Genomic DNA, 16,465 nt, shown 5'->3' with positions numbered 1-16,465 from the left:
TTTCTTTATAGTGGGGTGTGGAGGATGTGTTCCCCAGGGTGTTGGGTTTCCAGTGGGATGGGGAGGGTGTGTTCCCCAGGGGGTTTTCTTTATAGTGGGGTGTGGAGGATGTGTTCCCCAGGGTGTTGAGTTTACAGTGGGATGGGGAAGGGGTGTTCCCCAGGGGGTTTTCTTTATAGTGGGGTGTGGAGGATGTGTTCCCCAGGGTGTTGGGTTTCTAGTGGGATGGGGAGGGTGTGTTCCCCAGGGGGTTTTCTTTATAGTGGGGTGTGGAGGATGTGTTCCCTAGGGTGTTGGGTTTACAGTTGCGAGGGGAGGGTGTGTTCCCCAGGTTGTTGGGTTTACAGTGGGATGGGGAGAGTGTGTTCCCCAGGGCATTGGGATTACAGTGGGTTGGGGAGGGTGTGTTCCCCAGGGTGTTGGGTTTACGGTGGGTTGGGGAGGGTGTGTTCCCCAGGGTGTTGGGTTTTATCTATAGTGGGGTGGGGAGGGTGTGTTCCCCAGGGTGTTGGGATTACAGTGGGTTGGGGAGGGTGTGTTCCCCAGGGGGTTTTATCTATAGTGGGGTGGGAGGGTGTGTTTCCACGGGTGTTGGGTTTACTGTGGGGAGGTGAGGGTGTGTTCCCCCAGGGTGTTTGGTTTACACTGGGATGGGTGGGGAGGCTGTGTTCCCCAGGGTGTTGGATTTACAGTGCGGAGGGGTGGTTGTGTTCCCCAGTGTGTTGTGTTTACATTGGGGAGGGGTGGATGTGATCCCCAGTGTGTTGAGATTACTGTGGGGAGGGGAGGGTGTGTTCCCCAGTGTGTTGGCTTTACAGTGGGGAGGGGAGGGTGTGTTCCCCAGGGTGTTGTGTTTGCAGTGGGAAGCATAATGGAGGTTGTGTTCCCCAAGGTGTTGGGTTTACATGGGGGAGGGGAGGCTATTTTCCCCAAGGTGTTGGGTTTACTGTGGGGCATGGAGGATGTGTTCCCCAGGGTGTTAGATTTACTGTGACGAGGGGTGGTTGTGTTCCCCAGGGTGTTGGGTTGACAATGGGATGGGGAGGGTGTGTTCCCCAGGGGGTTTTCTTTATAGTGGGGTGTGGAGGATGTGTTCCCCAGGGTGTTGGGTTTACAGTGGGATGGGGAGGGTGTGTTCCCCAGGGGGTTTTCTTTTTAGTGGGGTGTGGAGGATGTGTTCCCTAGGGTGTTGGGTTTACTGTGGCGAGGGGAGGGTGTGTTCCCCAGGTTGTTGGGTTTACAGTAGGGAGGGGAGGGTGTGTTCCCCAGGTTGTTGGGTAAACAATGAGGAGGTGGTTTGGTTTCACCAGGTTGTTGGGTTTACATTGTGATGGGTAGTTCAGGGTGTGTTCCCCAGGGTGTTGTGTTTACAGTGGGGTGGGGAGGATGTGTTCTCCAAGGTGTTGGGTTTACAGTGGGGTGGGGTGGGGAGGGTGTGTTCCCCTGTGTGTTGGGTTTAAAGTGGGGTGGGGACATGTGTTCCCCTGTGTGTTGGTTTTACAGTGGGGTGTGGAGGATGTGTTCTCCTGTGTGTTGGGTTTACAGTGGGGAGGGGATGGTGTGTTCCCCAGTGTGTTGGGTTTACAGTGGGGAAGGGACGTGTGTTCCCCTGTGTGTTGGGTTTACAGTGGGGTGATAAGGGTGTGTTCCCCAGGGTATTGGGTTTACAGTGGGCTGGGGTGGGGAGGGTGTGTTCTCCAGGATGTTGGGTTTACAGTGGGTATGGAGGTGGAGGGTGTGTTCCTCAGGGTGTTGGGTTTACAGTGGGATGGGGAGGAGTGGGTATGTTCCCCAGTGTGTTGGGTTTACAGTAGGGTGGGGAGGGTGTCTTGCCCAGGGTGCTGTGTATACAGTGGCATCGGGAGGGTGTGTTCCCTAGGGTGTTTGGTTTACAGTGGCATGGGGAGGGTAAGGTGTGTTCTCCAGGGTGTTGGGTTTACAGTGGGTTGAGGAGGAAAAGGTGTGTTCCCCAGCGTGTTGGGTTTACAGTGGGTTGAGGAGGAAAAGGTGTGTTCCCCAGTGTGTTGGGTTTACAGTGGTGTGTGGAGAGTGTGTTCCCCGGGGTATTGGGTTTACAGTGGGGAGGTGAGTCTTTGTTCCCCAGGGTGTTGGGATTAGAGTCCGGAGGGGAGGGTGTGTTCCCCAGGGTGTTGGGTTTACCGTGGGATGGTGGGGGATGGAGATTTGATTATACAGCCTCAGTTATTGCATTTTTCTGGTTTCTAGCCCTTTGCTGAAGCCAGGAGACTTTGACCCGGAGGCTTATGACCCTGATGTGATGGAACGCCTTTCCAACCTGGAGAACATGCTGAGAAAGTATGGAAAGTCTGGCCTCCCACTGCTGGGAACTCCCAAAGAGGAGCGTCTGCAGCTGCTCAAAAAACTGGAGGAAAGCCGACTGCAAATACAGGTACTGTGGTTAGTGCATATTACTCAGTGTGCACCCTGTAGAACGTCTCAGCCCAGGACCACTGGCTCAGCCCGCGTTCCTGCTGGGTGGGGTGAAATCAGCCCGCATTCCTGCTGGGTGGGGTGAAATCAGCCCGCGCTCCTGCTGGGTGGGGTGAAATCAGCCCGCGCTCCTGCTGGGTGGGGCGAAATCAGCCCGCGTTCCTGCGGGGTGGGGCGAAATCAGCCCGCGTTCCTGCGGGGTGGGGCGAAATCAGCCCGCGTTCCTGCGGGGTGGGGCGAAATCAGCCCGCATTCCTGCGGGGTGGGGGGGGGGGGGAAATCAGCCCCCGTTCCTGCGGGGTTGGGGGGGGTATCAGTCCGCGTTCCTGCGGGGTGGGTGGGGACATCAGCCCGCATTCCTGCGGGGTGAGGGGGGGAGATCAGTCCGCGTTCCTGCGGGGTTGGGGGGGACATCAGCCCGCGTTCCTGCGGGGTGGGGGGGGGGAAAATCAGTCCGTGTTCCTGCGGGGTGGGGGGGAAATCAGTCCGCGTTCCTGGAAGGGGGAGGGGTGGGGGGGGGAACGCGGCAGGAGGGGCTATCATATCAGACAATTGGGGAGGAGGATGTGGGGGCTGTAATAATTAGCCCGGTTTTGTCATCCTGTTAAATGTCCAGTATTTAGCAGCATTCCAAATTGTGTGCCAAGTACTCCTCTGTGCAGAATGGGTCTTCCCGTCTGTTAGGCTCTGGATGGATCAGCTTTGTAAAATTTCTCTGTTTAACTAGAAACTGGAGCAGAGGCAGAAGGAACTGGAGAAAGCTATCAGTGCTCAGGAGACAGCAGCAGATGACGCTGAGAGTCGGGACATGCTATTCAAGAACAGTCGGCTGGCAGCCCTGCGCAAAGGCTCTGTGGCAAAGCAGAGAAAACAGGCTATTGTGACACCACTGCAACGTAAGTAACGTGATTGAGACACGCCGAGAGAGAGAGAGAGACCTTGGTCACTGGGGATTCACAGCTCGGGAGTGGGGAGAGAGAGAGAGAGAGAGAGACCTTGGTCACTGGGGATTCACAGCTCGGGAGTGGGGAGAGAGAGAGAGAGAGAGACATTGGTCACTGGGGATTCACAGCTCGGGAGTGGGGAGAGAGAGAGAGAGAGAGACCTTGGTCACTGGGGTTTCACAGATCGGGAGTGGGGACAGAGAGAGAGAGACCTTGGTCACTGGGGTTTCACAGCTCGGGAGTGGGGACAGAGAGAGAGAGAGAGACCTTGCTCACTGGGGATTCACAGCTCGGGAGTGAGGACAGAGAGAGAGAGACCTTGGTCACTGGGGATTCACAGCTCGGGAGTGGGGACAGAGAGAGAGAGAGAGAGAGACCTTGGTCACTGGGGATTCACAGCTCGGGAGTGGGGACAGAGAGAGAGAGAGACCTTGGTCACTGGGGTTTCACAGCTCGGGAGTGGTGACAGAGAGAGAGAGAGAGACCTTGGTCACTGGGCATTCACAGCTCGGGAGTGGGGACAGAGAGAGAGAGAGAGACCTTGGTCACTAGGGTTTCACAGCTCGGGAGTGGGGACAGAGAGAGAGAGAGAGAGAGAGACCTTGGTCACTGGGGATTCACAGCTTGGGAGTGGGGACAGAGAGAGAGAGAGAGAGAGACCTTGGTCACTGGGGATTCACAGCTCGGGAGTGGGGACAGAGAGAGAGAGACCTTGGTCACTGGGGATTCACAGCTCGGGAGTGGGGGGAGAGAGAGAGAGAGAGAGACCTTGGTCACTGGGGATTCACAGCTCGGGAGTGGGGAGAGAGAGAGAGACCTTGGTCACTGGGGTTTCACAGCTCGGGAGTGGGGACAGAGAGAGAGAGAGACCTTGGTCACTGGCGTTTCACAGCTCGGGAGTGGGGACAGAGAGAGAGAGACCTTGGTCACTGGGGATTCACAGCTCGGGAGTGAGGACAGAGAGAGAGAGACCTTGGTCACTGGGGATTCACAGCTCGGGAGTGGGGACAGAGAGAGAGAGAGAGAGAGAGAGACCTTGGTCACTGGGTTTTCACAGCTCGGGAGTGGGGACAGAGAGAGAGAGAGACCTTGGTCACTGGGGATTCAAAGCTCGGGAGTGGGGACAGAGAGAGAGAGAGACCTTGGTCACTGGGGATTCACAGCTCGGGAGTGGGGACAGAGAGAGAGAGAGACCTTGATCACTGGGGATTCACAGCTCGGGAGTGGGGACAGAGAGAGAGAGAGAGAGACCTTTGTCACTGGGGATTCACAGCTCGGGAGTGGGCACAGAGAGAGGGAGAGACCTTGGTCACTGGGGATTCACAGCTCGGGAGTGGGGACAGAGAGAGAGAGAGACCTTGGTCACTGGGGATTCACAGCTCGGGAGTGGGGACAGAGAGAGAGAGAGAGACCTTGGTCACTGGGGATTCACAGCTTGGGAGTGCGGACAGAGAGAGAGAGAGAGAGAGAGACCTTGGTCACTGGGGATTCACAGATCGGGAGTGGGGACAGAGAGAGAGAGAGAGAGAGAGACCTTGGTCACTGTGGATTCACAGCTCGGGAGTGGGGACAGAGAGAGAGAGAGAGACCTTGGTCACTGGGGATTCACAGCTTGGGAGTGGGGACAGAGAGAGAGAGAGAGAGAGAGACCTTGGTCACTGGGGATTCACAGCTCGGGAGTGGGGACAGAGAGAGAGAGAGAGAGAGAGAGACCTTGGTCACTGTGGATTCACAGCTCGGGAGTGGGGACAGAGAGAGAGAGAGAGACCTTGGTCACTGGGGATTCACAGCTCGGGAGTGGGGACAGAGAGAGAGAGGGAGAGACCTTGGTCACTGGGGATTCACAGCTCGGGAGTGGGGACAGAGAGAGAGAGAGAGAGACCTTGGTCACTGGGGTTTCACAGCTCGGGCGTGGGGACAGAGAGAGAGAGACCTTGGTCACAGGGGTTTCACAGCTCGGGAGTGAGGACAGAGAGAGAGAGAGAGAGAGACCTTGGTCACTGGGGATTCACAGCTCGGGAGTGGGGACAGAGAGAGAGAGAGACCTTGGTCACTGGGGTTTCACAGCTCGGGAGTGGGGACAGAGAGAGAGAGAGACCTTGGTCACTGGGGATTCACAGCTCGGGAGTGGGGACAGAGAGAGAGAGAGACCTTGGTCACTGGGGTTTCACAGCTCGGCAGTGAGGACAGAGAGAGAGAGACCTTGGTCACTGGGGATTCACAGGTCGGGAGTGGGGACAGAGAAAGAGAGAGACCTTGGTCACTGGGGTTTCACAGCTCGGGAGTGAGGACAGAGAGAGAGAGAGACCTTGGTCAGTGGGGATTCACAGCTCGGGAGTGGGGACAGAGAGAGAGAGAGACCTTGGTCACTGGGGTTTCACAGCTCGGGAGTGGGGACAGAGAGAGAGAGAGACCTTGGTCACCTGGGATTCACAGCTCGGGAGTGGGGACAGAGAGAGAGAGAGAGAGAGACCTTGGTCACTGGGGTTTCACAGCTCGGCAGTGAGGACAGAGAGAGAGAGAGACCTTGGTCACTGGGGATTCACAGGTCGGGAGTGGGGATAGAGAAAGAGAGAGACCGTGGTCTCTGGGGTTTCACAGCTCGGGAGTGGGGACAGAGAGAGAGAGAGACCTTGGTCACTGGGGATTCACAGCTCGGGAGTGGGGACAGAGAGAGAGAGAGAGACCTCGGTCACTGGGGATTCACAGCTCGGGGGTGGGGACAGAGAGAGAGAGAGACCTTGGTCACTGGGGATTCAAAGCTCGGGAGTGGGGACAGAGAGAGAGAGAGAGAGAGAGAGACCTTGGTCACTGGGGTTTCACAGCTCGGGAGTGGGGACAGAGAGAGAGAGAGACCTTGGTCACTGGGGATTCACAGCTCGGGAGTGGGGACAGAGAGAGAGAGAGACCTTGGTCACTGGGGATTCACAGCTCGGGAGTGGGGACAGAGAGAGAGAGAGACCTTGATCACTGGGGATTCACAGCTCGGGAGTGGGGACAGAGAGAGAGAGAGAGAGACCTTTGTCACTGGGGATTCACAGCTCGGGAGTGGGCACAGAGAGAGGGAGAGACCTTGGTCACTGGGGATTCACAGCTCGGGAGTGGGGACAGAGAGAGAGAGAGACCTTGGTCACTGGGGTTTCACAGCTCGGGAGTGGGGACAGAGAGAGAGAGAGACCTTGGTCACTGGGGATTCACAGCTCGGGAGTGGGGACAGAGAGAGAGAGAGACCTTGGTCACTGGGGTTTCACAGCTCGGCAGTGAGGACAGAGAGAGAGAGACCTTGGTCACTGGGGATTCACAGGTCGGGAGTGGGGACAGAGAAAGAGAGAGACCTTGGTCACTGGGGTTGCACAGCTCAGGAGTGAGGACAGAGAGAGAGAGAGACCTTGGTCAGTGGGGATTCACAGCTCGGGAGTGGGGACAGAGAGAGAGAGAGACCTTGGTCACTGGGGTTTCACAGCTCGGGAGTGGGGACAGAGAGAGAGAGACCTTGGTCACCTGGGATTCACAGCTCGGGAGTGGGGACAGAGAGAGAGAGAGAGAGACCTTGGTCACTGGGGTTTCACAGCTCGGCAGTGAGGACAGAGAGAGAGAGAGACCTTGGTCACTGGGGATTCACAGGTCGGGAGTGGGGACAGAGAGAGAGAGAGAGAGACCTTTGTCACTGGGGATTCACAGCTCGGGAGTGGGCACAGAGAGAGGGAGAGACCTTGGTCACTGGGGATTCACAGCTCGGGAGTGGGGACAGAGAGAGAGAGAGACCTTGGTCACTGGGGATTCACAGCTCGGGAGTGGGGACAGAGAGAGAGAGAGAGACCTTGGTCACTGGGGATTCACAGCTTGGGAGTGGGGACAGAGAGAGAGAGAGAGAGAGAGACCTTGGTCACTGGGGATTCACAGCTCGGGAGTGGGGACAGAGAGAGAGAGAGAGAGAGACCTTGGTCATTGTGGATTCACAGCTCGGGAGTGGGGACAGAGAGAGAGAGAGAGACCTTGGTCACTGGGGATTCACAGCTTGGGAGTGGGGACAGAGAGAGAGAGAGAGAGACCTTGGTCACTGGGGATTCACAGCTCGGGAGTGGGGACAGAGAGAGAGAGAGAGAGAGAGAGAGAGAGACCTTGGTCACTGTGGATTCACAGCTCGGGAGTGGGGACAGAGAGAGAGAGAGAGACCTTGGTCACTGGGGATTCACAGCTCGGGAGTGGGGACAGAGAGAGAGAGGGAGAGACCTTGGTCACTGGGGATTCACAGCTCGGGAGTGGGGACAGAGAGAGAGAGAGAGAGACCTTGGTCTCTGGGGTTTCACAGCTCGGGCGTGGGGACAGAGAGAGAGAGACCTTGGTCACAGGGGTTTCACAGCTCGGGAGTGAGGACAGAGAGAGAGAGAGAGAGAGACCTTGGTCACTGGGGATTCACAGCTCGGGAGTGGGGACAGAGAGAGAGAGAGACCTTGGTCACTGGGGTTTCACAGCTCGGGAGTGGGGACAGAGAGAGAGAGAGACCTTGGTCACTGGGGATTCACAGCTCGGGAGTGGGGACAGAGAGAGAGAGAGACCTTGGTCACTGGGGTTTCACAGCTCGGCAGTGAGGACAGAGAGAGAGAGACCTTGGTCACTGGGGATTCACAGGTCGGGAGTGGGGACAGAGATAGAGAGAGACCTTGGTCACTGGGGTTGCACAGCTCAGGAGTGAGGACAGAGAGAGAGAGAGACCTTGGTCAGTGGGGATTCACAGCTCGGGAGTGGGGACAGAGAGAGAGAGAGACCTTGGTCACTGGGGTTTCACAGCTCGGGAGTGGGGACAGAGAGAGAGAGACCTTGGTCACCTGGGATTCACAGCTCGGGAGTGGGGACAGAGAGAGAGAGAGAGAGACCTTGGTCACTGGGGTTTCACAGCTCGGCAGTGAGGACAGAGAGAGAGAGAGACCTTGGTCACTGGGGATTCACAGGTCGGGAGTGGGGACAGAGAAAGAGAGAGACCTTGGTCACTGGGGTTTCACAGCTCGGGAGTGAGGACAGAGAGAGAGAGAGACCTTGGTCACTGGGGATTCACAGCTCGGGAGTGGGGACAGAGAGAGAGAGAGAGACCTCGGTCACTGGGGATTCACAGCTCGGGGGTGGGGACAGAGAGAGAGAGAGACCTTGGTCACTGGGGTTTCACAGCTCGGGAGTGGGGACAGAGAGAGAGAGAGAGACCTTGGTCACTGGGGATTCACAGCTCGGGAGTGGGGACAGAGAGAGAGTGACCTTGGTCACTGGGGTTTCACAGCTCGGGAGTGGGGACAGAGAGAGAGACCTTGGTCACTGAGGTTTCACAGCTCGGGAGTGGGGACAGAGAGAGAGAGAGTGAGACCTTGGTCACTGGGGAATCACAGCTCGGGAGTGGGGACAGAGAGAGAGAGGGACCTTGGTCACTGGGGATTCACAGCTCGGTGGTGGGGACAGAGAGAGAGAGAGACCTTGGTCACTGGGGTTTCACAGCTCAGGAGTGGGGACAGAGAGAGAGAGAGAGACCTTGGTCACTGGGGATTCACAGCTCGGGAGTGGGGACAGAGAGAGAGAGACCTTGGTCACTGGGGTTTCACAGCTCGGGAGTGGGGACAGAGAGAGAGAGAGAGAGAGAGAGAGAGAGACCTTGGTAACTGGGGTTTCACAGGTCGTGAGTGGGGACAAAGAGAGAGAGATTCCTTGGTCACTGGGGATTCACAGCTCGGGATTGGGGACAGAGAGAGAGAGAGACCTTGGTCACTGGGGATTCACAGCTCGGAATTGGGGACAGAGAGAGAGACCTTGGTCACTGGGGATTCACAGCTCGGGATTGGGGACAGAGAGAGAGAGAGTGAGACCTTGGTCACTGGGGATTCACAGCTCGGGGGTGGGGCCAGAGAGTGGGAGAGAGAGAGACCTTGGTCACTGGGGATTCACAGCTCGGTAGTGAGGACCGAGAGAGAGAGAGAGACCTTGGTCACTGGGGATTCACAGCTCGGGAGTGGGGACAGAGAGAGAGAGACCTCGGTCACTGTGGTTTCACAGCTCGGGAGTGGGGACAGAACGAGAGAGAGAGAGACCTTGGTCACTGGGGATTCACAGCTCGGGAGTGGGGACAGAGAGAGAGCTTGGTCACTGGGGATTCACAGCTTGGGGGTGGGGACAGAGAGAGAGAGAGAGACCTTGGTCACTGGGGTTTCACAGGTCGGGAGTGGGGACAGAGCGAGAGAGATAGAGACCTTGGTCACTGGGGTTTCACAGGTCGGGAGTGGGGACAGAGCGAGAGATATAGAGACCTTGGTCACTGGGGATTCACAGCTCGGGAGTGGGGACAGAGAGAGAGAGAGAACTTGGTCACTGGGGATTCACAGCTCGGGGGTGGGGACAGAGAGAGAGAGAGACCTTGGTCACTGGGGTTTCACAGGTCGGGAGTGGGGACAGAGAGGGAGAGAGAGAGAGAGCGAGACCTTGTTCACTGGTGATTCACAGCTCAGGAGTGGGGACAGAGAGAGAGAGAGACCTTGGTGACTGGGGATTCACAGCTCGGGAGTGGGGACAGAGAGAGAGAGAGACCTTGGTCACTGCTGATTTACAGCTCGGGAGTGGGGACAGAGAGAGAGAGAGACCTTGGTGACTGGGGAATCACAGCTCGGGAGTGGGGACAGACAGAGGGAGAGAGAGAGAGACCTTGGTCACTGGGGATTCACAGCTCGGGAGTGGGGACAGAGAGAGAGAGAGACCTTGGTCACTGGGGATTCACAGCTCGGGAGTGAGGACAGAGAGAGAGAGAGACCTTGGTCACTGGTGTTTCACAGCTCGGGAGTGGGGACAGAGAGAGAGAGAGAGACCTTGGTCACTGGGGTTTCAGAGCTCGGGAGTGGGGACAGAGAGAGAGCGAGACCTTGGTCACTGGGGATTCACAGCTCGGGAGTGGGGACAGAGAGAGAGAGAAACCTTGATCACTGGGGATTCACAGCTCGGGAGTGGGGACAGAGAGAGAGAGAGAGAGACCTTTGTCACTGGGGATTCACAGCTCGGGAGTGGGCACAGAGAGAGGGAGAGACCTTGGTCACTGGGGATTCACAGCTCGGGAGTGGGGACAGAGAGAGAGAGAGACCTTGGTCACTGGGGATTCACAGCTCGGGAGTGGGGACAGAGAGAGAGAGAGAGACCTTGGTCACTGGGGATTCACAGCTTGGGAGTGGGGACAGAGAGAGAGAGAGAGAGAGAGACCTTGGTCACTGGGGATTCACAGCTCGGGAGTGGGGACAGAGAGAGAGAGGGAGAGACCTTGGTCACTGGGGATTCACAGCTCGGGAGTGGGGACAGAGAGAGAGAGAGAGAGAGACCTTGGTCACTGGGGATTCACAGCTCGGGAGTGGGGACAGAGAGAGAGAGAGACCTTGGTCACTGGGGTTTCACAGCTCGGGAGTGGTGACAGAGAGAGAGAGAGAGACCTTGGTCACTGGGCATTCACAGCTCGGGAGTGGGGACAGAGAGAGAGAGAGAGACCTTGGTCACTAGGGTTTCACAGCTCGGGAGTGGGGACAGAGAGAGAGAGAGAGAGAGAGACCTTGGTCACTGGGGATTCACAGCTTGGGAGTGGGGACAGAGAGAGAGAGAGAGAGAGACCTTGGTCACTGGGGATTCACAGCTCGGAAGTGGGGACAGAGAGAGAGAGACCTTGGTCACTGGGGATTCACAGCTCGGGAGTGGGGGGAGAGAGAGAGAGAGACCTTGGTCACTGGGGATTCACAGCTCGGGAGTGGGGAGAGAGAGAGAGACCTTGGTCACTGGGGTTTCACAGCTCGGGAGTGGGGACAGAGAGAGAGAGAGACCTTGGTCACTGGCGTTTCACAGCTCGGGAGTGGGGACAGAGAGAGAGAGACCTTGGTCACTGGGGATTCACAGCTCGGGAGTGAGGACAGAGAGAGAGAGACCTTGGTCACTGGGGATTCACAGCTCGGGAGTGGGGACAGAGAGAGAGAGAGAGAGAGAGAGACCTTGGTCACTGGGTTTTCACAGCTCGGGAGTGGGGACAGAGAGAGAGAGAGACCTTGGTCACTGGGGATTCAAAGCTCGGGAGTGGGCACAGAGAGAGGGAGAGACCTTGGTCACTGGGGATTCACAGCTCGGGAGTGGGGACAGAGAGAGAGAGAGACCTTGATCACTGGGGATTCACAGCTCGGGAGTGGGGACAGAGAGAGAGAGAGAGAGACCTTTGTCACTGGGGATTCACAGCTCGGGAGTGGGCACAGAGAGAGGGAGAGACCTTGGTCACTGGGGATTCACAGCTCGGGAGTGGGGACAGAGAGAGAGAGAGACCTTGGTCACTGGGGATTCACAGCTCGGGAGTGGGGACAGAGAGAGAGAGAGAGACCTTGGTCACTGGGGATTCACAGCTTGGGAGTGGGGACAGAGAGAGAGAGAGAGAGAGAGACCTTGGTCACTGGGGATTCACAGATCGGGAGTGGGGACAGAGAGAGAGAGAGAGAGAGACCTTGGTCACTGTGGATTCACAGCTCGGGAGTGGGGACAGAGAGAGAGAGAGAGACCTTGGTCACTGGGGATTCACAGCTTGGGAGTGGGGACAGAGAGAGAGAGAGAGAGAGAGAGACCTTGGTCACTGGGGATTCACAGCTCGGGAGTGGGGACAGAGAGAGAGAGAGAGAGAGAGAGAGAGACCTTGGTCACTGTGGATTCACAGCTCGGGAGTGGGGACAGAGAGAGAGAGAGAGACCTTGGTCACTGGGGATTCACAGCTCGGGAGTGGGGACAGAGAGAGAGAGGGAGAGACCTTGGTCACTGGGGATTCACAGCTCGGGAGTGGGGACAGAGAGAGAGAGAGAGAGACCTTGGTCACTGGGGTTTCACAGCTCGGGCGTGGGGACAGAGAGAGAGAGACCTTGGTCACAGGGGTTTCACAGCTCGGGAGTGAGGACAGAGAGAGAGAGAGAGAGAGACCTTGGTCACTGGGGATTCACAGCTCGGGAGTGGGGACAGAGAGAGAGAGAGACCTTGGTCACTGGGGTTTCACAGCTCGGGAGTGGGGACAGAGAGAGAGAGAGACCTTGGTCACTGGGGATTCACAGCTCGGGAGTGGGGACAGAGAGAGAGAGAGACCTTGGTCACTGGGGTTTCACAGCTCGGCAGTGAGGACAGAGAGAGAGAGACCTTGGTCACTGGGGATTCACAGGTCGGGAGTGGGGACAGAGAAAGAGAGAGACCTTGGTCACTGGGGTTTCACAGCTCGGGAGTGAGGACAGAGAGAGAGAGAGACCTTGGTCAGTGGGGATTCACAGCTCGGGAGTGGGGACAGAGAGAGAGAGAGACCTTGGTCACTGGGGTTTCACAGCTCGGGAGTGGGGACAGAGAGAGAGAGAGACCTTGGTCACCTGGGATTCACAGCTCGGGAGTGGGGACAGAGAGAGAGAGAGAGAGAGACCTTGGTCACTGGGGTTTCACAGCTCGGCAGTGAGGACAGAGAGAGAGAGAGACCTTGGTCACTGGGGATTCACAGGTCGGGAGTGGGGATAGAGAAAGAGAGAGACCTTGGTCACTGGGGTTTCACAGCTCGGGAGTGAGGACAGAGAGAGAGAGAGACCTTGGTCACTGGGGATTCACAGCTCGGGAGTGGGGACAGAGAGAGAGAGAGAGACCTCGGTCACTGGGGATTCACAGCTCGGGGGTGGGGACAGAGAGAGAGAGAGACCTTGGTCACTGGGGATTCACAGCTTGGGAGTGGGGACAGAGAGAGAGAGAGAGAGACCTTGGTCACTGGGGATTCACAGCTCGGGAGTGGGGACAGAGAGAGAGAGAGAGAGAGAGAGAGAGACCTTGGTCACTGTGGATTCACAGCTCGGGAGTGGGGACAGAGAGAGAGAGAGAGACCTTGGTCACTGGGGATTCACAGCTCGGGAGTGGGGACAGAGAGAGAGAGGGAGAGACCTTGGTCACTGGGGATTCACAGCTCGGGAGTGGGGACAGAGAGAGAGAGAGAGAGACCTTGGTCACTGGGGTTTCACAGCTCGGGCGTGGGGACAGAGAGAGAGAGACCTTGGTCACAGGGGTTTCACAGCTCGGGAGTGAGGACAGAGAGAGAGAGAGAGAGAGACCTTGGTCACTGGGGATTCACAGCTCGGGAGTGGGGACAGAGAGAGAGAGAGACCTTGGTCACTGGGGTTTCACAGCTCGGGAGTGGGGACAGAGAGAGAGAGAGACCTTGGTCACTGGGGATTCACAGCTCGGGAGTGGGGACAGAGAGAGAGAGAGACCTTGGTCACTGGGGTTTCACAGCTCGGCAGTGAGGACAGAGAGAGAGAGACCTTGGTCACTGGGGATTCACAGGTCGGGAGTGAGGACAGAGAAAGAGAGAGACCTTGGTCACTGGGGTTTCACAGCTCGGGAGTGAGGACAGAGAGAGAGAGAGACCTTGGTCAGTGGGGATTCACAGCTCGGGAGTGGGGACAGAGAGAGAGAGAGACCTTGGTCACTGGGGTTTCACAGCTCGGGAGTGGGGACAGAGAGAGAGAGAGACCTTGGTCACCTGGGATTCACAGCTCGGGAGTGGGGACAGAGAGAGAGAGAGAGAGAGACCTTGGTCACTGGGGTTTCACAGCTCGGCAGTGAGGACAGAGAGAGAGAGAGACCTTGGTCACTGGGGATTCACAGGTCGGGAGTGGGGACAGAGAAAGAGAGAGACCTTGGTCACTGGGGTTTCACAGCTCGGGAGTGAGGACAGAGAGAGAGAGAGACCTTGGTCACTGGGGATTCACAGCTCGGGAGTGGGGACAGAGAGAGAGAGAGAGACCTCGGTCACTGGGGATTCACAGCTCGGGGGTGGGGACAGAGAGAGAGAGAGACCTTGGTCACTGGGGATTCAAAGCTCGGGAGTGGGGACAGAGAGAGAGAGAGAGAGAGAGAGAGACCTTGGTCACTGGGGTTTCACAGCTCGGGAGTGGGGACAGAGAGAGAGAGAGACCTTGGTCACTGGGGATTCAAAGCTCGGGAGTGGGGACAGAGAGAGAGAGAGACCTTGGTCACTGGGGATTCACAGCTCGGGAGTGGGGACAGAGAGAGAGAGAGACCTTGATCACTGGGGATTCACAGCTCGGGAGTGGGGACAGAGAGAGAGAGAGAGAGACCTTTGTCACTGGGGATTCACAGCTCGGGAGTGGGCACAGAGAGAGGGAGAGACCTTGGTCACTGGGGATTCACAGCTCGGGAGTGGGGACAGAGAGAGAGAGAGACCTTGGTCACTGGGGATTCACAGCTCGGGAGTGGGGACAGAGAGAGAGAGAGAGACCTTGGTCACTGGGGATTCACAGCTTGGGAGTGGGGACAGAGAGAGAGAGAGAGAGAGAGACCTTGGTCACTGGGGATTCACAGCTCGGGAGTGGGGACAGAGAGAGAGAGAGAGAGAGACCTTGGTCATTGTGGATTCACAGCTCGGGAGTGGGGACAGAGAGAGAGAGAGAGAGACCTTGGTCACTGGGGATTCACAGCTCGGGAGTGGGGACAGAGAGAGAGAGAGAGAGAGAGAGAGAGAGACCTTGGTCACTGTGGATTCACAGCTCGGGAGTGGGGACAGAGAGAGAGAGAGAGACCTTGGTCACTGGGGATTCACAGCTCGGGAGTGGGGACAGAGAGAGAGAGGGAGAGACCTTGGTCACTGGGGATTCACAGCTCGGGAGTGGGGACAGAGAGAGAGAGAGAGAGACCTTGGTCTCTGGGGTTTCACAGCTCGGGCGTGGGGACAGAGAGAGAGAGACCTTGGTCACAGGGGTTTCACAGCTCGGGAGTGAGGACAGAGAGAGAGAGAGAGACCTTGGTCACTGGGGATTCACAGCTCGGGAGTGGGGACAGAGAGAGAGAGAGACCTTGGTCACTGGGGTTTCACAGCTCGGGAGTGGGGACAGAGAGAGAGAGAGACCTTGGTCACTGGGGATTCACAGCTCGGGAGTGGGGACAGAGAGAGAGAGAGACCTTGGTCACTGGGGTTTCACAGCTCGGCAGTGAGGACAGAGAGAGAGAGACCTTGGTCACTGGGGATTCACAGGTCGGGAGTGGGGACAGAGAAAGAGAGAGACCTTGGTCACTGGGGTTGCACAGCTCAGGAGTGAGGACAGAGAGAGAGAGAGACCTTGGTCAGTGGGGATTCACAGCTCGGGAGTGGGGACAGAGAGAGAGAGAGACCTTGGTCACTGGGGTTTCACAGCTCGGGAGTGGGGACAGAGAGAGAGAGACCTTGGTCACCTGGGATTCACAGCTCGGGAGTGGGGACAGAGAGAGAGAGAGAGAGACCTTGGTCACTGGGGTTTCACAGCTCGGCAGTGAGGACAGAGAGAGAGAGAGACCTTGGTCACTGGGGATTCACAGGTCGGGAGTGGGGACAGAGAAAGAGAGAGACCTTGGTCACTGGGGTTTCACAGCTCGGGAGTGAGGACAGAGAGAGAGAGAGACCTTGGTCACTGGGGATTCACAGCTCGGGAGTGGGGACAGAGAGAGAGAGAGAGACCTCGGTCACTGGGGATTCACAGCTCGGGGGTGGGGACAGAGAGAGAGAGAGACCTTGGTCACTGGGGTTTCACAGCTCGGGAGTGGGGACAGAGAGAGAGAGAGAGACCTTGGTCACTGGGGATTCACAGCTCGGGAGTGGGGACAGAGAGAGAGTGACCTTGGTCACTGGGGTTTCACAGCTCGGGAGTGGGGACAGAGAGAGAGACCTTGGTCACTGAGGTTTCACAGCTCGGGAGTGGGGACAGAGAGAGAGAGAGTGAGACCTTGGTTACTGGGGAATCACAGCTCGGGAGTGGGGACAGAGAGAGAGAGGGACCTTGGTCACTGGGGATTCACAGCTCGGTTGTGGGGACAGAGAGAGAGAGAGACCTTGGTCACTGGGGTTTCACAGCTCAGGAGTGGGGACAGAGAGAGAGAGAGAGACCTTGGTCACTGGGGATTCACAGCTCGGGAGTGGGGACAGAGAGAGAGAGACCTTGGTCACTGGGGTTTCACAGCTCGGGAGTGGGGACAGAGAGAGAGAGAGAGAGAGAGACCTTGGTAACTGGGGTTTCACAGGT

General features: G+C 57.4%; 1 protein-coding gene across 2 annotated transcripts in view; it reads left to right on the top strand.

Annotated features, from left to right (window-relative positions):
* The window catches only part of kif22 (kinesin family member 22), a 181,022-nt gene that overhangs the window by 124,302 nt on the left and 40,255 nt on the right, over nucleotides 1-16,465 (top strand). For both annotated transcript variants that reach the window (XM_041182173.1, XM_041182172.1), the window contains exons 10-11: nucleotides 2,227-2,410; nucleotides 3,179-3,347. In XM_041182173.1, the coding sequence (XP_041038107.1) occupies nucleotides 2,227-2,410; nucleotides 3,179-3,347 (353 nt within the window). The remainder of the gene's footprint in view (nucleotides 1-2,226; nucleotides 2,411-3,178; nucleotides 3,348-16,465) is intronic.

This window comes from Carcharodon carcharias (genome assembly GCF_017639515.1).
Source record: "Carcharodon carcharias isolate sCarCar2 chromosome 38 unlocalized genomic scaffold, sCarCar2.pri SUPER_38_unloc_24, whole genome shotgun sequence".
Taxonomy (NCBI): domain Eukaryota; kingdom Metazoa; phylum Chordata; class Chondrichthyes; order Lamniformes; family Lamnidae; genus Carcharodon; species Carcharodon carcharias.
The sequence above is the reverse complement of the archived record's forward strand: the minus strand, read 5'-3'. Positions and strand labels throughout refer to the sequence as shown.